The sequence below is a fragment of the Poromitra crassiceps genome (assembly GCF_964638095.1).
Source record: "Poromitra crassiceps genome assembly, chromosome: 16".
Taxonomy (NCBI): Eukaryota; Metazoa; Chordata; class Actinopteri; order Beryciformes; family Melamphaidae; genus Poromitra; species Poromitra crassiceps.
This window is the reverse complement of record NC_139645.1, coordinates 20,590,091-20,613,976: the sequence shown is the minus strand read 5'-3', so window position 1 is coordinate 20,613,976 and position 23,886 is coordinate 20,590,091. Positions and strand designations below refer to the sequence as shown.

General features: G+C 43.5%; 2 protein-coding genes across 2 annotated transcripts in view; one reads left to right on the top strand and one right to left on the bottom strand.

The window, feature by feature from the left end:
* Positions 1–23,886, bottom strand: part of LOC310791316 (tubulin polymerization-promoting protein family member 3-like) — a gene marked incomplete at its 3' end in the record, with an annotated part of 516,176 nt that overhangs the window by 422,174 nt on the left and 70,116 nt on the right. The gene's annotated exons all lie outside the window — the stretch shown is intronic.
* Positions 457–23,886, top strand: part of LOC310791504 (uncharacterized protein) — a 66,652-nt gene continuing 43,222 nt past the window's right edge. Inside the window, exon 1 of the mRNA XM_083653180.1 lies at positions 457–533. Within this exon, the coding sequence (XP_083509306.1) occupies positions 466–533 (68 nt within the window). The 5' untranslated portion in view covers positions 457–465. The remainder of the gene's footprint in view (positions 534–23,886) is intronic.

The window sequence follows — 23,886 nt, the reverse complement described above, 5'->3', positions numbered from 1 at the left end:
CTGCTTCAAACACATGCTGTGATATTTAGAGTTTGTTCATCACCAGCGAGCGACAGCACGAGCGTGTCTTTTATTCTGAATTGTCATCTCTTCTCCTCTACCCCGACCCCCCCAAAACACACAGCAGCAGCAGCAGCAGCAGCGGCCATATTTCCAGAGCTCCAGAATGTATATAGGGGAACACTGCAGTGAATTGAAGCATTGGAATTAACCCTCACTCATTGCTTTGTACATTTCTCTTCATGTCTGCTTTGCAGAGTTGCAGAAACAATGTTCTCTGTCTTTACTAGAACTAATGATATATTGATATATTATTATTATTATTATTATTATTATTATTATTATTATTATCATTATTATTATTATTATAATTAATGATATATTATATATGTATCAAACATTTGTGTTTCCAGAGGTCAGCACCACAGGCAGAGAGCAGAGTCTCCAGTACCCAGCTGTCTGTCTATGAAGAGTGACTGGTCTAAAAATTATCCTCCAGACTTCAGTAATGAACCTGGACCTTCAGACACAAGGTAAGAGGACTGTTATACTGTAAGCCTACCTGATGCAATATCATTAACTGAGGATGAAGACACAATGCTGCATGTCCTCTCTCTCTCTCTCTCTCTCTCTCTCTCTCTCTCTCTCTCTCTCTCTCTCTCTCTCTCTCTCTCTCTCTCTCTCTCTCTCTCTCTCTCTCTCTCTCTCTCTCTCTCTCTCTCTCTCTCTCTCTCTCTCTCTCTCTCTCTACTTTACACCAGAGGATTTTCCTCATGTCAGGGATGCAAACTCATGTATGAGGGCACCAGTTATTTCACTAGTTCTCTATCAAACCTGTACATTGACAAGATGACAGGAACAATGACGAAAGCAATTGACACATTGATGTGCTGAAGGAGTGAATATTGCACACACAGCAGCATTATTACTCTATAAACATAGTGCAATAAGGAGAACTGTGGAGCCCCCTATGGGTCGCCTGCTACAAAAACAATATGGTAGCTCAGTGGACACGGCTTTACTTTTCCACCTAAACCGTGCCCCTTGATTAGTAAACCATGTGCACAGATTTGTAATATATTCTGGTTAGGGATGTAAACAGTTAACCAAAAGTCGGTTAACTGCCGTTAATAACGTAACCGGTTAAAATTAATTAACTGCAATTAACCGTTTTGCCGACTTCAATCTCTCCAGAGCTTTCACTGCGTTATACCTCCAGTCCATCCAGTCAATCCCCTCCCCTCCCGTTTCAGAAAACTCCCGACAGCATGACCCGCCCTATTCTGCCTTTGATTGGCTTACTAACCTAAACTAACCAATCGTCACTCCTCATGCCTAAACCTAACCCAGAGCCTTATAAGTAACAAATTTACCACGAGAGAGAGGGGGTTGTGGGCTGATTTACCACTGGTACAGGGTTGTGGCACGAGGCGAAGCCGAGTGCTATAAACCCTGTACCAGTGGTAAATCAGCCCACAACCCCCGATCCTCGAGTGGTAAATTTGTTTTCTACAACAGCTACCAAAATAAAAAATACACAATTGTAACATCCAATTCATTTATTTACAATCATTACTGGTTTCAGAATACATTTATCCTTCCGCCACAGAATATAGTTCCATACACAAGATCAATGATTGCACTAAACATTTAGTTGCCTTTGAGCCAAAAAACAACTAACCTATTCCTTAACGGGATTCACAGTTATTGATACATTGCCTGTAAAAGTACAGTTATTTAAACAGTTATCTAAAGCAGCCCGTTATGGTGGTGGTGTGTTGATATCTGGTGACGGCAGAGGGCGTTTGTTTGTTTGACAGTCCCAGGTTCGGGGTCCGGGCGCTAGTCCGACCTCCCGTTAGTCCGACATCCCGCTAGTCCGAACTCGTGACAACTCAAGCTCAACCAGTTCTCTCTCCCCAATTTCACCATGTCGTTCTTTGTTCACTTCACCTTCATCTTCATCTAACCACTGCTCAAAACTCAATCCACCCAGTAAATCAAACGTTACTACGAAATCAGACATTTTCTTGTGTTAGAGATCGGCCATTTCCTTGTTGAAGATTTGCAGACTGCAGGCTAACAGTGGGCGGAGTCAGCACAGGGAACGGAGTGATATTGCGGTTGGAGCCGAACTGTGGGTTGTTGGCGTATTTACCACTGTTGCTAGCCAATCAGAATCCAGTATTCACTCATGCTGTTGTAGAATAGAAGAGTTCCGACATCTCCATTCACTCCAATGGGCCAGTTTTTTTCCAGGAAGTAGAAAGTGGAACTCTTGAGTAAAAAAAGCAGCACTGTCTAGTTGCAGCAAAATAGACAGTTTGTGTTGTACTTTGAAAGGGGTTTTCATCCCTTGAATCAAATTGTACATTATCAGCTTTATTTTAGCATGCAAAAGTAGCGCGAGACCCATTCCTGGCTGTTCATTGGCTAATGAGTCTCGCATTTTGGTCCTCCGCTGACGCCACTCTCTTACTAGAGGACACTAACCTAACCCAATCCAAGGAAGAGTTGGGCGGTTCTAGCAGAAGAAGGATAAGACGTGTCTGTCATATGGAGGTGCTTGCTTATATGGCTATTGCACTTGACAGCTGTCTCCTCCTGTTTTATTCCAGAATCTCCGTGCTGCTTTTTTCCTCTGGAAAGTTTAGCCTCGCTGCTCGTGTGTGTGGAGCATGTCGATGGTGTGGAGCCTATTTTTTATTCCAGAGTAAACGACATCGTCTGTCCTTATGTCATCGTAAATCTGGTTCCACGAGCCAGTACCAACACCCCCCCCCCCCTCGAGCAGCACCCACCAATTAAAAGTACTTTGCCACGGCTATGCTCGCACATCGATCTTATTACAAATATGGACGTGCAACGTTAGTTTGTGGCATAGGCAGCGGAACGCATCTGAACTTGGGGGGGCCGGGGGGCGTATCGGGGGGGCGTGTCAGGCCAGTCACTAGAGGTCACATGCACATTGTCTCCCATCCGGGGGTACGGTGGCGCAGTCAGTAGCGCTGTCGCCTCACAGTCAGAAGGTCCTGGGTTCGATTCTCGCCTGGGACACTGTGGGCGCTGTGGTTGTGTTCCCCCCCATATCTTCAGTGCCTACTGCCCAGGTGGGGTATCTCGTCGTAAGGGCCTTTCTCTCTGTGTGGAGTTTGCATGTTCTCCCCGTACCCCCCAGGGGGCTCCTCCGTATATAACCCCCCCACTAAAAACATGCAGAAGATCAGATCGTCATCGTCATCCGACCAGTGACGACAACATCCGAAGTTGGTCCCCGGGCGCTGTACGAGAAAGCGACCACTGCTCCTGGCCTGCCCCCCGGAGGAAAGGACATGCCTGGATGGGTTAAATGCAGAGGACACTTTTCACCGGCCACCGTCAGCATGAGTGTGTTGTGGCCGCATGCATGTGTTGTGGTGTTCGTGTGACAATAAAAGACGGGCTTGTCCGTTACGAGAGAGTTACGAGAGAGTTTTATCTTGTCCCCACCATCTCAAAGACCATATGATAATCAAGATCAATACAGAGGCAGTTTCTGAGACATCAACAGTTGAATGGTTACTTTACATAAACAGAGATCATCCTCGTCTTTCTGTAGTATTGCTTTTGCAGATAGAGGGACATTTGAGGGGGGAGCAGCCAAGGTGGATAGGACATTCAGCAAATGTGACAGACACTCTAAGCTAGTGGTGTATTTACATGAACAAAGCCAGGTAATCCTCTTATCTGCCTGTAGTAGGCAGTAGAGGGAAATTAGATGGTGGGGCAGGGTGTATGCATATTTTGGTCATGGGTTTCATGTGATGTCTGTATTGAAACATCTAAAAGTACATCACAGCCTGTCAAGTTATTTCTGTGCTAGGCAAAATACAACCACTAAATTAGGTGCAAAAACTATGGCAATTTGGAGGCCAAATGTGTCATTTCAGTATGGAAAGCTATGGCAGCCGCCATACCTTGGCTTCTAGCTAAATTTGAGAGAGGGAAGGAGAGAGCGAGGGGAGAAAAACTCACATCTGCTCGTTACTCACAATTAATGTGACTCACAATCATTTAATGTTCCAAGATCAGAACTACTTAGAAATCAAGGGAGTGAGTAGTAAAGCCAGCCTTTTTGAACAGGACTATGTAGGCCAGGCCAGGGATACTCAACTTGCTTTGCCCGGGGGCCACTTTCGTGAAATGATAGAAGGCCAGGGGCCAGTTAATAAACAATCAATATACATTTTTCTGTAGCGGATTGTAGGTTTTTGGGGTGTCAGCCGGAGTTTAGTCTGACAATGTTGTGCACACCGGATAGTTAGTTAGTTAAGTACATACATATAAGTGCCTGGGTAGCAAGCAGACGGCGGTATTTGACAATTTAGCAGCTAAATCATAGATTATTGAAAGATATTCCATATTCCAGACTGAAATGCTATAACAGAAGTGGAGTATTGGCCAGAATGACATGAACATTTGGACACTTAGGCCATGTTCACATTACAGGCAAATCCGATTTGCTGATACAGGGCTCGACATTAACGGCTGCCCGGTAGCGAGACAACGGCACGCACGCATGGGTGGTGGTGTAGCAGATCAGCAGAGGCACAGTTTACAGCTTTTAACATCATGTTTTCCTCCTGGATCTTTTCTCTTTAGACTACCTCACATTTATTTGGAGAACGGGATTAATTCCCTCGTTTTAGGGTTTGACTGGTGTCTGGCGATGTTGTAATCACATCAATCAATGTGCCTCCTCTTCACTAGTCTCGCTGGCCAGCCTCTCCTCTCTACCTCTTCACCAACTCCACGCGCATAACGTAATGACTGGAAACTCGCATAATTCAGCATTTTATTTTGCCGACTTTCTGAATACCATGATCCCTTTATATTGATGTAATCTCCTGACGCAGACCTCCATCACTATACAGCTTCGTTCCACCAGGTGGCTTTCATACCAGGTCCCAAGAGTTTCCACAGAGCTGCTCCCTGGTCCTGGAATAATCTGCAGAGCTCTCTTCATCTAACTAACCTAGTCTCTTTGGGGACATTTAAAGCCATGTTAAAAGTCTTTGTAACCGAGAAATGCAACTGCCTAAACTGAGTTGGATTTTAGTCTCTTGTGTATTCGATGTTTGTATAAATTGTCTGTTTTATTTGTATTTTAATTTTAATTTTGTAACTGTAACTGACTTGTAACTGACCTGTCTTGGCCAGGTCTCCCTCGGAAAAGAGATTTCAATCTCAAGGGACTTCCTGGTTAAATAAAGGTTAAATAAAAAATAAATAAATAAATAATGATTTTATGATACCTTTTGGATCATGGAAGCCAAATGAGGGAGAAGACTCGTCCTCTCGCTGTCACCCCGATTGCAGATTTAACTCCAAAACAGTAGCATTGTGGATGTGAGTGGATCTACGTTTACTAGTTTAATATTATCAATTGCCTGGCCTCCCAGGATACCTCGTAATGTTGCATTTACCCCCATGCACATCGTTTGACCATTTTTTCAACTTATAAATGTATAAAACCCCATAACCCCCATTTGGGGGCATGGTGGCTCAGTGGTAGAGCTGTCGCCTCACAGCTAGGAGGTCCTGGGTTCGATTCTCACCTGGGACGCTGTGAACGCTGAAGGAATGCGTGCCCGTCCACATGTCCTCGAGTGCCCACCGCCCGGGTGGGGTCGTCAAAAGGGCCTTTCTGTGTGGAGTTTGCATAAAACCAGAGGAAACTCGCGTTTTCTAGTGCTTCTCTATGGAACTCTAAGCTGAGAATGTCCGAGTGTATTGTAGAGCTGCACGTGCTGTGATTGGCTAGTCTGCATTCGGGGCGTGGCTTAGCGATAGGTCAATTGAAGCCTGGAAGTTGACAGGCTATTTTGAGCACGTGATCAGATTTGAAGGGGTGGAGAAATAAGAAGTGAACTGAGGAAGAGCAAAGTGCAGATCATAGTCTTCCTGACTGAACTTCCGTTAGAACTTCATATACATATATAATTATGAAAATTATTAAATTTATTAAATTTATTAAATTATTAAATATCAAACTACTACACGTATTGTTTGTATATAACAAATGATGAGATCTGGCATCCTGGACACTCATCAAAAGGCCATGTTATCAAAAACTCCAGATGTGCAGAAAAACGGATGATGTGCAACATTGCAGGATAGTTTTCTGTCTTTACTAGAACTAATGATATGTATAAAACATTTGTGTTTCCAGAGTTCAGCACCACAGACAGAGAGCAGAGTCTCCAGTACCCAGCTGTCTGTCTATGAAGAGTGACTGGTCTATAGGTGATCCTCCAGACTTCAGTAATGAACCTGGACCTTCAGACACAAGGTAAGAGCACTGTTATACTGTACCCTGTCTGATGACAACAGGCTGCATGCCCTTTCTAAACCTGCAGTGAACTCCTGAACAGATCCACACATCACTTGGATGGGCTGTATGTATAGACACAGTTGTCCGTTGTGAGCGTGAACACAGATCTTACAGACCCAAGCCCAAAGTACCGTGTCCGTGTCGCTCGCAGAGCGCCTCTTGTTTAGAAGGTATCAGGCTCATGTCCAAAGCGTGGACTGACTGAGCGAGCGTGTGGAGGTGTTGATGACGTTAGGTGTGTTGAGGTAGAATAGCTATCTACCTCTATGTTCTATTTTTACTGTTATGCGCATTGTATATGTTGTATCTTGCTAATAGTAAGTATCATTTTTTTCCTTTAATTGCTGTATTTGATATGTACTGTGTGCGCACAGGACTCTGTGTGCCCAGGGACTACAGATGCAATTTAGCTTTTAGCTATCTCTGGTGCAATATATTTATTGTGTACTGTAGTGTTAATTTCGTCGACGAAAACTATGACGAAAAATGTTAGTCGACCACCTTTTTCCCCAAGACTAAGACGAGACTAAAATGTTCAGACTTTTAGTTTCATTGACTAAGACGAGACTAAAATACTCAAACTTTTAGTAGACTAAAACTTGACTAAACAAAAAGAGGATGAGGTTGACTAAATATGATAAAAACTAACAACGACATTTGACACAGGACTAAGACTACGACTAAATTTAAAAATAGACGACAAAATTAACACTAATTATAGACTGCCCCCCCCCCCTCAATGCAGCAGTTCAGGTTCCTGTGCTGCAGCATTATAGATCTAGCTGACATTTAGCTGTCTCAAAAACATTTACAGTAGTTACAACAGAACCCGCCCAGTCTTAGCTAAGGGTCTTATCTATGTGTATGAGGCATTGTGTTCCCAAAATGTACAGCTACTTGCTTGTCTACACAGGGGTGAAAGTGGTTTGAATTTCTTGCAGGAACTATAGGCTACTACCCCAACCTTCATCGTTTCATATTGTTCTCCTCCCACCCCCATCGCCTGTTCTTTCTTCTGAGGAGGGACCTGCTGCTTCTTGTTGAGTCTCCTCTTCCTCCCTCTGGCCCTCAACTGTTTTAATTAAATTAGAATAACATTTACAACTAAATTCATCAACAGTCAAACAGTCTCTGTCTTTGAATTGTCAGAACAGTGGGCAGATAAATTAATGACCAGATTATTAGTAAAATAAAATATCTCAAAATGTATCCTACAATGTGTAGGATACATACAAAATGTTGTACTGTATGCACACAGACTGTGTTCTGAGTAAGCCACTGTCTAGTTTGCTAATTAAGCTAACTTCATGTCCATTCTCTGGTCTAAATTAGCATCATCACCTGTATTTGCATCTGAGGGTGGGTTTTCATTTTGCAGAGGCTCTGCCTCTTCCCTCTGGCCCTCAATTTGCTCTCTTCTTCTAACTTTAGCCCATTATCTGCTTCTTTATCTCTCTCCTTCCTCTTAAACATTTGAGTTATTGTTCGTTGCATGTTTCTGCTCCTTTTGTTCTGAAAACAATGGCAAACATGTTGGGCTCGTTTATTATCCATCCTTGCCCGCTGCCCGGTGCAAATTGCATTAATAAAGTAGGTGCATTTGGTCGCAAAATGTCCGGGAACAATAAATCAAACGCACCTTTATACCACAGTTAGTTCCGGCCGAGTAATTTGATTGGACAAGAGTTGCCTACCGCCATCCATTTCACGTTAACAGCGCTGGCACTTCACTGTGTGTGTAGGCTATCACTCCATTTCACAGCGCTTCGTGTGTATCACTCCATTTCACTGCGCCTCCTCCAGCCTGTTAGCTTAGGCTACTCGCCCCACAATTGCCACAAAGTAAACCCATGCCTTGCGGCACATCGCTGCCTGCCTGCCTCTCAGTGGTTGGAAATATTACCGTTTCTGCTTGCTTGCTTGCTTGGGAACTACACTCGTGCAATCCTGGTGGAACTGTTTTTGTTGGCGGAGCGGAGGCAAGCCGCAAGCGAGACTAGACTTGACACAGCCCAGTGCAGGCAGCAGCAGCGCAGGCAGCAGCAGCGCATTCAGGAGCTGCGTGCTGGAAGCGCAAATCAGCATACACAGCACGGATTAAAAACCACTGACAGCCAGGTCTAATACACGGCACAATTTAGAAGCAATTTATGAGAGAGACTGTTGTTTATTAGTAATGACATAACGTCAGCCATGCATTTCCTTGTTGGAAATTATGGATCGACTGCACTCTGCAACAATCGGATTTTGATTGACAGGCAGCTGCATGTCTTCCCCCAACGGCGTTCAGGCACCGAAAGTCTTACCAGAACTGCGCACCCCACATGGAAAGAATCTATATGTACCCTATATGTTTTAATATAGGGCCACATATAGTTTTCCCATATATGGTGCATACATAAAATTGGCCGATTTCCTATATTATATGTACATATATGTACCTATATGTATGTATAGGTACATATATGTACCTATATGTACATATAATATAGGAAATTGGCCAATTTTATGTATGCACCATATATGGGAAACCTATGTACATATATGTACCTATATGTAGGATCTTAAATTAAAAATTTAGCAGCGCACACAAGATTCGAACCCCGTTCTCCAAGGTTCAAGCCACTGCGCTCTACATGCTGAGCTATACATTTTCTTATACTAACCAGAGAGTTAGTATAACATTATATACTCTCTCGCACACAACGTAGACTACACAATTGTCAGCGATCGGGAGGACAAGTTATTTTATGTGATGCGTACGAGTCATATTATGTAACAGACTAAAATTATGTTGTGTGTGTGTGTGCATCTATAGTCTGTAGGCTGTACGGCTTCAGAGGTTAACTTCATTTAACACCAGAGACTCAGGAGGTAGGCCTACACAGAGCCTCGTGTTACAATAACATAGTGTGCCCAGAGCACCTCGTTCCGCACTTGGTGCAGACCGGTGCAGACTTGCTTTGGTCTAGTCAGTCACAGCTAGTAAGTACTTGCGCATGCGCGTTGCTGCAGGAACTGAATTCATTATTTTATAGTATTGCGCTAAACTATTAACCATAGTTGTGTCCTGGAAGCTTTTTGCTGGCACCACATAGCCTATAGTCCCATATTTATGATATTTCATGTGACATAAAATGCGTTGAAATGTAGTTTTCGTGTAGACCAGATTTCAACTCTCAATTACACAATAAAAGACAATAAAATGCCAATTCACACACTATCAATATTGTCTCTATTCCAAACTACAACAAATGTTTTAACAATATGATGAACCAAATTGTGTTTTTTTACACGTTTACGTTGTAACCGCATTTTAGCCGGTTGAAAAGAGGGTGAAATTAGGTCTTAGACGTTCAAACCCAATATCACCCAGATTTAAACTAAAAATCAACGTTGAAAAAACGTTTTGTGCTCGCTGGGTATATATGGATTATGACACAGTGTATACAAACAGATTTGTAAATGACCTATATAGGAGGCATATACCTTGTATTGTGTACATATATGGCCTATATGTGGATATAAAGAAGTGAGACCTATATGACCTGTATTATGAACATATAGGGCCTTTATGTGTATATAAAGAAGCTATATAGGAGACATATATGCCCTGTATGTGCACATATAGTACCTATATGTGGATATAAAGAAGCTATAGGAGACCTATATGCCCGGTATATGCACTTATATGCACCTGAATCTGGCCTATATGCAACCTATATGCGGCATAAATGTGGCCTATATGCGCATATATGCACCTAAATCTGGCCTATATGCAACCTATATGCGGCATATATATGGCCTATATGCTCATATATGCTGCATATAGGTTGCATATAGGTTGCATATAGTTGCATATATGTTCATATAGATTCTTTCCATGTGGGACCGGACGGTTCCGGCCCACTTTCACCAGTGTGTCTACATCCAGAGAAGCCTGAGTGCTTTCCACACAGCACAGCCAGCCTCCCTCCATTCTCCCCTCAGCTGCGGGCTGAGCAGGGACTGTAAATACGGTCCACTTGTCGTTGCTACCGCCATACGCCGACACTGGCCCGGGTGGGCAGAGTCACCATTAGCTACTTTTCCTGGGAAAGAGTTGCCAACACTGCTTCGAATTACCAGTGCAAGCGCATCAGCAGATTCAACAGTTTTCATTGACTAAAACTAGACTAAAATACTTATGGTTTTATTTGACTAAGCGGAGACTAAAATGCTCAAACTTTTAGTCGACTAAAACTTGACTAAATTAAAACAGGATGAGGTTGACTAAATATGATAAAGACTAACAAGGACATTTAACACGGGACTAAGACTAAGACTAAATAAAAAAATAGTCGACAAAATAAACACTAGTGTACTGTCCCTGCTTCAATAAACAATAAAGATAAAGAAGAAGAAGATAAAGATTGCTTCTGTTATATTGTATATTCTATATTCGAGACATTACTTTTGTGGGGAGAAATACATTGAAAGCGGAGTGATTGAATCCCACTTGTAAAATCACATTTTCAAGCGTTTAACACGTTCACTGCCAATGACGTGTTAATACGTCAAAAAAAATCCAACGGTTGACTGCCAATGACGTGTTAATACGTCAATTTTTTTTTTTTTTTTTTTTTGACCGTGGGATGTGCATCTAACCCTTTTACATCTCTTATATAAACATTGGAGCCACCGAACGTGTACAACCCATTCCACCGACCCACTAAGTGGCGACAGTGCTCTCCCAGACTAGAAAAAGCAGAGCCAAAACTGCAGGGGAATGCGCGATGAAACCATTCTCATACTGTAGAATGGATTGGCGAAAACGCTTTCGCTTTCGCGCTGATTGCTGGCGGTGAGGGATTGCAAATTTGCATAATAGATTACGGGTGGAACACACTTTGAAACACGCAGCATAAATAAGACCAGAATCGCAAAAGCTTCATCAAAGCTCTCAACCGAAACTCCAAGAAACGAGCGAGCCCATCCAGACTTGCCCAGCGGCCGCCAGCAGACAGGCACAGCAGCAGCAGCAATAGAAACGAGCTTGTGACACGCCCGCTGCAGCCAAGAAGAACACACACGGAGGGAGGAGTTTGAAGGAGAGGGGTGTTTCCTGCTGTTATGGAGGAAATTACTGTTCAAAACTATTGTTTAGATGTCTGACGTCTTACTGATGCCAAAAATGAATGGTTAAAGTGACTGTTCTATCGAATTTCACAAAAAGCTATTTATCTCAGCTTAAATTTTCAGACGCTGAAACCATGCTGTATTCAAGTGCTAATGCCTACATAACTACTAACTCTACAAACTAACTCTTTTAGACAGAGAAAGCACACATTCTATTAGTTCTTTTTAGATATTTTGTGTTCACAAAATCTTAGCAGAAAAGAATCCTCAGGTCTTGAAAGATGAGCCAGAATCCTCAAAAAAACCCTCTGGCAGAAGCTACCTACAGTAAAAAAAAACAGCTGGCAGTGAATGTGTTAAATGTTAACGTGATCACTATTTGACGTTTTTTTGCGCGATGTGCAAACAGGCGCATTTGGCACATCGTTTTCTAACCCTATCGCCAGAATAAAATGCAACAAGAACATTATAGTGTTGCATTAGGCTATATCAGGGGTCAGCAACCTATGGCACGGGTGCCACCTCTGGCACACGAAGGGGTAACCAGTGGCACGTAGTGTTAATTTTGACGGCTATTTTTTTAGTCAGTCTTAGTCTTAGTCCAGTTTCAAAATGTCCTTGTAAGTTTTTATCATATTTAGTCAACCTCATTCTGTTTTTATTTAGTCAAGTTTAGTCGACTAAAAGTCTTGAGTATTTTAGTCTTATCTTAGTCAAAGAAACCAATAACTATTTTAGTCTAGTTTTAGTCAACAAAAACTGTTGACATTTTAGTCGTATCTTAGTCCAAGTATTTTAGTCCATCAAAACCAATATTTTAATCTTATTATCCTTCTGATGAAAATACAGGTTGGTTGGATGAATGATTAAGAATGCAGCTTGTCTGTCTGGATATACTGTATTCTTTAAATTGATACAGACCACATCAGACCACTAGACCAGACATGGAACATGTTGTGATGTGCATATTTATTTTTAACATGATTCAACAATACAGGATACTGTAGTGGATTGCACGGTATACCGGTATTAGTATCATACCGCGATTCCCTGCCATTAAAAAGGATACTATACCACGTTAATTTAGTGCCGATACTTAAAAAAATGTCATGGGTTGCGTCAGTGTGCGACCGTGGTTTTTGTTAGCGGAGGAGAGAGACACAGCGGCATTAAAGTTGAGAGCCTGTGTCCCAGTTCACTTGAAGGCAACACAGTGTTGCCTTGAACCAATGGTTGCCTTGAACTGGTGAAAAAAAGCTCTCTCTGACTCTGTCTGCTTCATGTGTGGGCGTGCCGACTTTCCCCCCTTCCCTCTCTGCTCGCTCTATGGCGAGTCCTTCAGTCCTCACTGCAGCACCCCGACACACAGGAGGACAGACACAGCCAAAATGGCAGCGGCTTCTTCTAGTCTTGCAAGCCGCCCAACGCTTGTAGAAAAAGCAGATGCACGAAGCGAAATATGGAAATATTTTGCTTACGTTGCCGACAGCGAAGGCAAGCCCGTGGACACATCAAAACCAGTGTGTAAAAGGTGCTTCAACGCGACCCAAGCGAAAGGCTCAAACACATCGAACCTGGCTAAACATCTTGCAGACAGGCACCCCGACCTGTTCAAAGAGTTTAAAGACCGACAGGTTAGCGAACGTGAACGATAAACATACATGCCCTCAAATAAGTAAAACGAGTATTGTGTGACAAGAGAACTTGTTTCACTGAAAAAGTTTGCTTGTCACAATAGCCTACTCGTTTACAGTGAAACACGAGGCAATGTGCTCGAGCACAGATCTCTGCCAAGGAGCAAGTCATGACATGTAACGTTTAGGGGAGGGGACATCAGATGACTGCATACCATGTACAATATTTAATAACACTATGGCCCTCAATGCCAGTGTTATTAAAGCTTTTACATGGTAGGCAGTCATCTGATCTCACCTATCCTAATATTTACAATAATCCCAATTATTAATGATATACGAATTCATTGTAAAAAAAAAAACACCTAGCCTACACCATTGAGTTATAATATGAATGGAGGGAGTGTCCCTATCTCCTCCCTGTATGTTCTTTTGAAGCCAAAATCCGGCCAGATCACTGAACCAGAGTCTGCGCAGTAGCGCCCTTGATTGAGAACCTCTGAGAGCTCCACGCCCCTCTGAACTTTCTTATGTAGAGCTACTGTTTCTAGAATGCGCACAGTGCGTTGTGTATTTATATACAGTCTAGCTCTGTAAATATAACAATTTAAGTTGTAATATTTTTTGTTTCGCCAAAAGTAACCAGGAAGATTCCCACTATGAGATCAGTTTATCAAAATGACGCCTGTACGAAAATCTGATTTTGGTTGTCGGAGATTTCAGGCCTCCCGGTCTGCTGCTGACTGCTGCTGTGCTCTCAGCGCTCTCAGCGCGGGCCGGAAGTGGAGGCAGGCCGCCTCACTCAAGACAACAGCCTCACTGGGGGGATTGCTAGCCTAATGTTTTCGTGGCATTTTGATTAACTTTATGATTTAATTCCTTTTGGAGCAAATGTTGGTGTTACAAATCTAACCTTGACGCTTTATGCAACGTTGTTTGCTGGTGTTGTGGGTACTGCAGCCTGTAACGTTCTCCGTTGTCGGAGAGTTGTATCAGCCAGACAAGTCAGACCTCCGGGCTGCTCTCAGCCCGCAAGAGGAGCCAGGGCTGCTTGGCTCAGCCTCTCACTGGGGGAAATTCTCGGATGAACAGCTCTGTGTTGATTAGCCTAATGTTTCCGTGGCATTTTGATTAACTTTATGATTACATTTCTTTTGGCGCAAATGTTGGTTTAGCAAATGTAACCGTGAGGCTACGTTGTTGTACCCGCCCGGTAGTGTGTGTAGGCAGGCCTACCTAACGTTAGCCTAGACCTGAGCCAGGCTGCCTGGTCTATTGCCTGGTATATCGTTACTGGAGCTTGTGAAGAACGAACATCCCCACAGTCAAAGCATTTCCCCCAGATATGCATATAAAAACGTTTGTTGCTTTAATAGCCTACAAAAAATAAAACGTCTGTTTGTATGTCATGCTAACCCGTTAGCGATGAGCTAATGGTGGTTGTGTACTACTAGGCCTCATTTTATAGCCGGGACGGGAGTTAACGTTATAAAACACATTTCCTGTCAGTTGGACAACCTGGTCAGTTCTGAAAATATGTGTCTTATTATTGTGTTATTCCAGCTATCGTTATCGGTTGTTAAGTTATAGTAATATTAAGCCGATAAATAATGAAAAACAGCGGCTAACGCCATTGCTAGCCTGCATGTTAACACATTCACTGCCAACAACGTATGAACACGTTTTCAGAATCCAGCTGTTCCCTGCCAACAACGTGTTTACACGTTTTTGGCATCGATTTTTTTTTTTTGACGGTGGGTTGTGCATCTAAGCCTTTTACATCTCTTATATAATTATTGGAGCCACCGAACGTTTACAACCCATTCCACCGACCCACTAAGTGGCAACAGTGCTCTCCTGGCTAGAGAAAGGAAAGCATTTTTTTAACTTGTCAAGCCATTCTCAGCCCAGCCATTCTCCTTTTCGCGCTGATTGCTGGCGATGCGGGATTGCAAATTTACATAATAGATTCAGCCGATCTACTATGATCGGGTGATAGATTACAGGTGGAGGAACACACTTTGAAACACGCAGCATAAATATGACCAGAATCGCAAAAGCTTCTCTCAACCAAAACTCCAAACGAGCGAGTCCATCCCGACTTCCTCAAACAGCGGCCCAGACATGCAGGCACAGGAGAGCAGCAAAGCACTGACTGGTGACAAGCTTGTCCGCCCACGGAGGGCGGAGTTGAAGCAACTCGAGAGGGAGGGAGAGAGAGAGAGAGAGAGAGAGAGAGAGAGAGAGGGAGGGAGAGCGAGAGGGAGGGAGAGAGAGAGAGAGAGCGAGAGGGGGAGGGAGAGAGAGAGAGAGAGAGCCAAAAATGAATGGTTAAAGTGACCGTTCCATCCAATTTCACAAAAAGCCGTTTATCTCTGAATATTCTTTTTCACGCTAAAACCATGCTGTATTCAACTGCTAATGCTTACATAACTACTAACTCTACAAACTAACTCTTTTAGACAGAGAAAGTACACATTCTATTAGTACTTTTGAGATATTGTATGTTCACAAACTCCAAGCTGAAACGAATCCTCGGCTCTTATAAAATGAGCCATAATCCTCAAAAAACGGCTTGGCAGAAGCTACCTACAGCAAAAAAAAACGTCTGGCAGTCAATGTGTTAAACCCATTGTGTACCCATAACGTAGCTGGAGTAACACACATCGTAAAACACATTTTCTGAACTTACTTCAGTCGCCAACCAACGTTAATTCCTCGCGCACCTTTCTCAAAACAAAGTTATTTTTATTGCACTCCATTGATATGTCTGGTAGCCAGCACAGCCAACCCATGAGCCACCCCGACCTCCAGGCCTGCACTACCCAGGCTAAGAGCCCATCTCCCGGCCCCACACACCCAGCAGAGCCACCCGACCTCCAGACAGCGTTACATAACGATGAAGCCGCGTGTCTTGTCTATGCCGATAGATCTATACTGTGAAGAGCCTGTCCAGCCAATGACGGCTTGAGACTGGCTGCCACAGCTGTCAATCATCCATTTTTATCCCTTTTTATATGTCAAATAACTACTTAAAAACAAACTGATCAGAAAAATGACCACTTGCACAGGCATTAGCATGATAATGACTATCTAAAATGATACAAACCACCTTTGGAAAAAAATTATCTGACGTATAGGCTACTGTGATTATTTCGGTTTTGATTTTCCCATCCACTAACATGGGGAGGCGGGCCTTGTGACCTAATACTGGATTCAGCCGCCAGAGCGGCGATCTAACATGCAGCGGCTTCACTGAACCAGTCTGATGCCCAGTCCATCTTATAATAGGTCCATGGCCTACACGTATGGGGGAGGGGGGGGGGATACACCACATAATAAGCCTACATTTCAATAGCCTACATTTATGTGTGAAAATAATATATATTACTAGATTAACCATAAATCTGGCACTTCATGTTAATGAAGCTTAAACCCAGGATTATTAACCCACATAGGCTACACTACAGCACAGGCACACTACAGTTGATGTGCACTAAAGTAGACTGAACACAAATGACTCAATACACCTTGGCAGAGTTCTGCACTTTACTGAGCACATTTTCTCATTTTCTATTTAGATTTTTTTTTTAATTGAGTAAATTAGATATAAAAATGACAATGATATCAAACTGAAAATGTTTTGTCCCCTCTATTCCACTACTTTTCCTGATGTTTTAGTTTTTTGCCGTGGTATCGTTTCAGTATCGGTATCGAGATACTTAGGCAGGTATCGGTATCGAACTCATAATTTTGGTATCGTGACATCCCTAAAGTGTATACACACCAATTGCAATCTGCTTACATTAAAATGAAATAGAAGAGAAAAAACATGTCCCATGGGCATAAAGACAAACAAATGGCATGCTACATTTGTAAAATAACAAGCACTGACTGCAAGAAAGGATGCTGTGAGCCCCTTTTTAGTCCAAATATCTAACCCAATGGTTAGTTTGCGTGCCATGGACAATCTGTGTTTAAATTTTTCCTTTTCAGCCTGGTACATTTGGCCACAAGGTTTGTTATTTTAGTTTTTTTCGGCACAGTGAGTCTTTTATAATTTTTTTGCATCATCATGACAAACTCTTCATCCTCCACTGTCCGTGGTGGGAGGGCTGTCCGGCCTATCCATTGAGCTATTGCCTCTTCTTTGCAACGTTGTTCCTGAGAGTCTGGTTTGTACTTTGTGTGGGAAAGCAAAGCACCTGCGATAGCTGGCCTCTCCTCTTTCCTGGGGGGCTGGTATACTGGAGATCTATCTGGAAGCTGGGACAGGAATAAATACAATGTCAGGACAGATATGCAACATCAGGAAATCCAAGTAATGCACTATAAGTAAATCATCACTATGTCTGTCTTTCACTCCATTTCTTACATTGTTCTGTTATATTCTTCCAAATGTGGGTTATCATTAATTGCATCATATGCTATAGTTGTCTCTTGCAGTTGGCCAAGATTGGATTTGGAAATCAGGGAAGGGGGTAGCCTACTGAAGCAAAAAAGTACGAGAACCACTGCCATACAGTAACGTGTAGCCTAACAGTAACTAACATTGCTAACAGATGGTTTTGCTAACAGAGGGCTTTCCTACTGACAAAAGGCCCAGCCAGCAAGCTAACGTTAGCTAGCTTATCAGTGCTACACTGTGCAGTTAGCACGCTCCCACACACCATTCTAAACATCTTAATTTAGACAACCCCCACCCCCCACTGATACAAACGCCAACTGCACAGTGTAGCACTGATACGCTAGCTAACGTTAGCTTGTTGGCTGGGCCTTTTGTCAATAGGAAAGCCCTCTGTTAGCAATGTCCCGTTAATGAGTTCAGCTTGGCTTAACTTATAGTATAAAACAAAGCCTACCTACATAATGCAACACCACCGCATTAGTAACGTTAGTTGACTTAGAAAAACAACCAAACGCTTTGTTAACTTACCTCAATTTCTTTGTGGTAAGACTTGTGGTAAGAAGTTTGTAGTGTTCTTCCCGGCTATTTTATGGCCACATTGCGTCCCTTCTGATCAGTGTTGGGGGTAACTCATTACAAAAGTAACATATTACATGTAATATATTACTTTTAGCAGTAACTCAGTCATATAACTTATTACTTATAGGATTTCAGTAATATTATACCAGTTACTTTGTCAAGTAACTCAAGTTACAAATTGAGTTACATTTTATTAAATCAAAGCACATATTTAAAAAAGATACAATCGTTTCCTAATCAAACTGTGTGTTTTTATGCAAATAACCACTATAGATGACAATAACAAAGGAAAATAATAACATTTAGAATTTTGGATTGTTTACACTGACTTCAAGGCGGTTGAAATTATTTTTCGGGATGGTTACGGGGCGGCGATGTCATTCTGCTGCTGCTGTTGTTTTGGTCAGAGTAATGCAAAAGTAGTGTAATAAGTAACGAGTTACTCTACACAGAAAGTAATATTGTAAAGTAACTTATTACTTTCAAATGAAAGTAACTAGTAATATGTAGTATATTACATTTTGAAAGTAACTTGCCCAACACTGCTTCTGATACAGCAATGCATTCGGGTTTTTTCTCGGCGTCATTATAGCGAAAATATGCCCAGATGTCAGGTCGTTTCTTTCGCCCAAGCATTTTGAGGTTAAGACGAGATGAGTCCTCTGTCCTGACTGTGTGCAGCTGTGATGATTAGCAGCAGTGTTTGCTGCTGGCTTTATGCTGAAGCTGGTGCACGCCGCACAGGAAACATATTGCAGCATTGAGGGGGGTAAAAAGCAAAACAAAACTATCTAACGTTATAATATTTCGTTTCCTCTTTTTTCGTCAACGAAAATAAAGAGATATTTTGGCACCGTTTTTATTTTGTAAACTACATTTTCGTTTCGTCTTTTTTCGACAACGATATTGGATGTTGATATCGTCACAGTTAGTGTTTAATCACTTGGGTACTGTCTCGTCATCGTCTCGTCTTAGTTATGGGAAAAAAGGGCGTTGACGAACATATTTCGTCATAGTTTTCGTTAACGAAATTAACACTAGTGGCACTGGCACGGCAGCACACAGTAGCAAGTGTGCAATTGATTTTTTATTAATTTTTTTATGTTGAAGTGCCCTAGCTGCCAAATTACCATTTCACAGCCATTTGCAGTTGCGCGGCACGTTATTTAGGATATTTACGGTAGTGACCCACTCTACTCTGCCTCTGATTGGTTGCAGACAGCAGATGAAAAATGGCAGCGTGGAAGACAGAGAGAGACCGTGCTGTGTATCTTCTAGAATGCTTTCATTTCAATGTCCTGATTTTGGATGGAATAACATTACAGATCTGTTGGAGATTTACATTTTGATTTGTGAGTCATTAATGTTGGTGTGGAACTCTGATTGACAAACACATTTGAAAGTGACACTTTATATCATAAGGCTGCTGATCCCATGTCTATATATTCGAGAGATCACTTTTGTGGGGAGAACTGAATTGAAAACTAGTCAGATATGACTTGAATGCCACTTGTAAAATCGCCTTTTCCACCGTTTAACTTCACTGCGACCACTATTTGACTGGCCGGCTTTTGGGCGACGTGTAAAAACAGGCGCTCACTTTTTGGCACATCGCCACTCCATGTTGTCACATAAATAATACGTTGAAGGTTTTTTCATGGAGTGGAGAATTGTTTCTGAAATATATCTCTGATGTCGTCTACATTGAAAAATGCAATTAAAAGTCTGTCTCGCATAAACACCCTGATTCCTGCAGCTCACTACGTCCCACACACGCTCTCTCTCTCTCTGTCTCTCTCTCTCTCTGTCTCTCGCTCTCTCTCTCTCTCTCTCTGTCTCTCTCTCTCTCTCTCTCTACTCTCTCTCTTTCTCTCTGTCTCTCTCCCTCTCCCTCTCTCTCTCTCTCCCTCTCTCTCTCTCTCTCTCTCTACTCTACACCAGAGGATTTTCCTCATGTCAGGGATGCAAACTCATGTATGGTGAAAAAGCGAGAGAGATACCAGGCATCAAGGCAGAGGGCAGCGCGGCTCCACTGAAGCGCTGTGTGTGTGTGTGTGTGTGTGTGTGTGTGTGTGTGTGTGTGTGTGTGTGTGTGTGTGTGTGTGTGTGTGTGTGTGTGTGTGTGTGTGTGTGTGTGTGTGTGTGTGTGTGTGTGTGTGTGTGTGTGTGTGTGTGTGTGTGTGTGTCAGACAGGCAGAGATGAGGAGAGAGAGAGAGAGAAAACCCAGCAGCAGCCACACCAATTTAAATGCAAAATGCGTTCAATTCAACACATGTACATTGCTTCACCTGGTCAGAACAAGTAGCCAGATTTGGCGCTAGGTGCATTTTGGAAATAAAGGTGCTAGCCTAGGGGGGTCTGAAAAGTAGCTAAATATAGAGCAGAAAGCTCTAAGTTAGCAACACTGGTCTCGTGCAAAATGTTATGATTGCAGCAGCAGCAGCAGCAGCAGCAGCAGCAGCAGCAGCAGCAGCAGCGGCCATATTTCCAGAGCTCCAGAATGTATATAGGGGAACACTGCAGTGAATTGAAGCATTGGAATTAACCCTCACTCATTGCTTTGTACATTTCTCTTCATGTCTGCTTTGCAGAGGTGCAGAAACAATGTTCTCTGTCTTTACTAGAACTAATGATATATTGATATATTATTATTATTAGGGGTCCAAGCACGAAGTGCGTGGATCCCTATTGTATCTGTTCCGTTTATTATTATTATTATTATTCTCCCCTAAAACAGCATGCACGTCAAAAACCGTAAGGGCTACAGTAGCCAGACCTTGCACATAGGTTGGAAATGTGCCCCACTACTCAGAGACAAAAAATTAGCCATATTGGCCAGATGGTGGCGCTATAACAGACCCTTTTGCGTATTGACCCATAACTGCTGAACCGTGACCACGCCCATTTAAGTCTGCTAGATTTTCCGCCATCTTGGACTTTCTCAAAAAAAAAAAAAACGAACTCGTCCTAGGCCATTTGCCCGAATGAGCCCAAACTTTTTGTGTGTCAACTCTGGACTTCCCTGATCTAAAAACTTACAAAGAATTTGGATACGTGAAACCGTCTTGAAATGATAAATGTTCAAGATTCAAGATTCAAGATTTTTATTGTCACTCCATGGTACAAGTATCACGTGTGAAATTCTTGTGCTGTGGACTCCGTTTACAACATAGTGCAAATAGTACAAATATAACAAATATAACAGGGCATATGGGTGCAAAAACAACAAGAGACACAACAAGCATAAGGCAGTATAGTGATAAGACAAGTCAGAGACAGTGGCATATTCATTGCACATAGGTGCACGTGTCGGGTGCATACTTTAGACGTGCTTAAACATTTTAAATTCTGCGTATTTGACATACAGGTGCAAATAGCATATTCCTTATTAAACATACAATTAAACGTTAGACATACGTAATGGTAGCAGCTACAGTACGGTACAGTGCGGCTACTACACTATTTGTGTATGTTAAGGAGTCTCGTGGCCTGCGGGAAGAAACTGTTCCTCAAGCGATTTGTGCGTGCTTTCGGAACCCTGTATCTTCTCCCTGAGGGTAGCAGGGAGAACAGGCTGTTGTGGGGGTGGTTTGTGTCTTTGATGATCTTCAGGGACCTCCTGAGGCACCGCTGTTTATACAGTTCATGCAGATCTGGCAACTCACATTCTGTTACGTGCTGTGCCGCGCGTCTCACTCTCCGTAGCGCCCTGCGGTCCATGGTGGTACAGTTCCCGTACCAGGTGGTGAAGCCGCCAGTCAGCAGGCTTTCAATGGTGCCTCTGTAGAAGTCCCTGAGGATTTCTTTCCTTAGCCCAAATTTCTTCAGGCGCTTGAGTCCGTGTATTCGCTGTTGGGCCTTTTTGACGACAGTGGCGGTGTGGCCGGCCCATGTCAGGTCCTGGTGGATATTGACTCCCAGGTACTTGAAGCTGTCCACCCTTTCCACCACTGTGCCGTTGATGGTGATTGGGGGGTGTGCGCCCCCCCCCCCCTCCTGTAGTCTACAATGATCTCCTTGGTCTTGGAGACGTTCAGAGAGAGGTGGTTGTCCTGGCACCATTGTTCCAGGGCCCCCACCTCCTCTCTGTAGGCCGTCTCGTCGCTCCCCGAGATCAGCCCCACGACTGCTGTGTCGTCTGCAAACTTCACGATGGTGTTAGAGGTTTGAGTCGCCACGCAGTCGTGGGTGTAGAGGTCATACCAGAAGGGGCTGGAGACGCACCCCTGGGGCGCTCCTATGCTGATGGTCAGTGGGGAGGAGGTGAGGTTGCCCACCCTCACCACCTGGCAGCGGTCTGTCAGGAAATCCAGGATCCAGTCGCACATTGCTGTGTTAAAGGCCGGGTTTTCCGTGGGGAATATGAATATATATTAAATCTCACGCCCCTAAGGTTTTAGAATCCGTTGAAATTTTTGAAATTGGTTGTTTACAGCCTGAGATATCACCAGAAATCCACTCTGTGTGTGTGGGGGGGGGGTGGTGGGGGGGGGGGTGCGGGGACTCGAAATACTACATTTCCCACAATGCACTGGGCTCGCGTGGCCTTCGTTTCCATGCCCACCCCTCAGGCGTTTGGCTGATATCAAACTCCAGTAGGTGGCGGTAATGCACATATATGTTTGCCAACCGCCATAAAACTCAAAGAAGAAGAAGACATGGAGAGAAGACATGGAGAGAAGAAGAAATAAATCGAAAATAAATCGAAAATCAATTGCCTCCAAATTGCACCAAATGTAAACGGTAGTATATATGTCGGGAGATGTCTTCATAAAAAAAATTTCATGCATTTTAAGGCATTTTCGTAGGAGTTACGCGCATCTGATGTTGTAACTATTTTCTGTAAAAATGTGTAAAAACGGGTACATTGCTCAGCGTTGATTTCGTTACTTCAACCCACCTACTACTAGATGTAAAATTTGACGAGCTTTCCAATGCCGCCAGTCCCGTGTCGATTAGTGCTTCCGTTCCCGAGATAATGGTCTCTTTGCAAGGAACTATGGGAAGCTAATATTAGCTACAGCAGGCTAGGCGGTTGACAAGATGGCTGCGTTTTTGTTTTGGTCAAGGCCTCTGAAGGGGCGTGGAGGACCTCTAGAGGCGGGACCATGGCCAACAACAGTTGTAGTTCATAGGTGCACGACTTCCGCAAGGCGGACTTAGGCCAGATGACGCGAAACGCGTCGGCTGGCCCAAAAAATATGTGAGAGATGCTTGATATCTCTGGCAGTGAATATCCAATTTCAAAAATTTCAACGGATTCGAAAACCTTAGGGGCGTGAGATTTAATATATATTCATATTCCCCACGGAAAACCCATCCTTTAAGTCCCAGGTCCTTGAGCTTGCATACCAGCCTGGAGGGTACTATGGTGTTGAATGCTGAGCTGTAGTCCACGAACAGCATTCTTACATAGGTGTCCTTCCCCTCCAGGTGGGACAGGGCGGTGTGGAGCACGTGTGCTACTGCATCCGCTGTGCTCCTGTTGGGCCGGTATGCGAATTGTAGCGGGTCGTGGTCCGGGGGGAGTGTGGGGCGGATCTTTGATATGACCAGCTTTTCAAAGCACTTGCTGGCTATTGGTGTGAGGGCTATTGGGCGCCAGTCGTTGAGGCTGGTCACTTTCTGCTGCTTGGGAATGGGGATGATTGTCGCTGCTTTGAAGCAGGAGGGAACTCGTCGGAGGGAGAGAGACTGGTTGAAAATGTCTGTGTATACGCCTGCCAGCTGGTGGGCGCAGGCCTTGAGGACCCGCCCGGGGATGCCGTCCGGG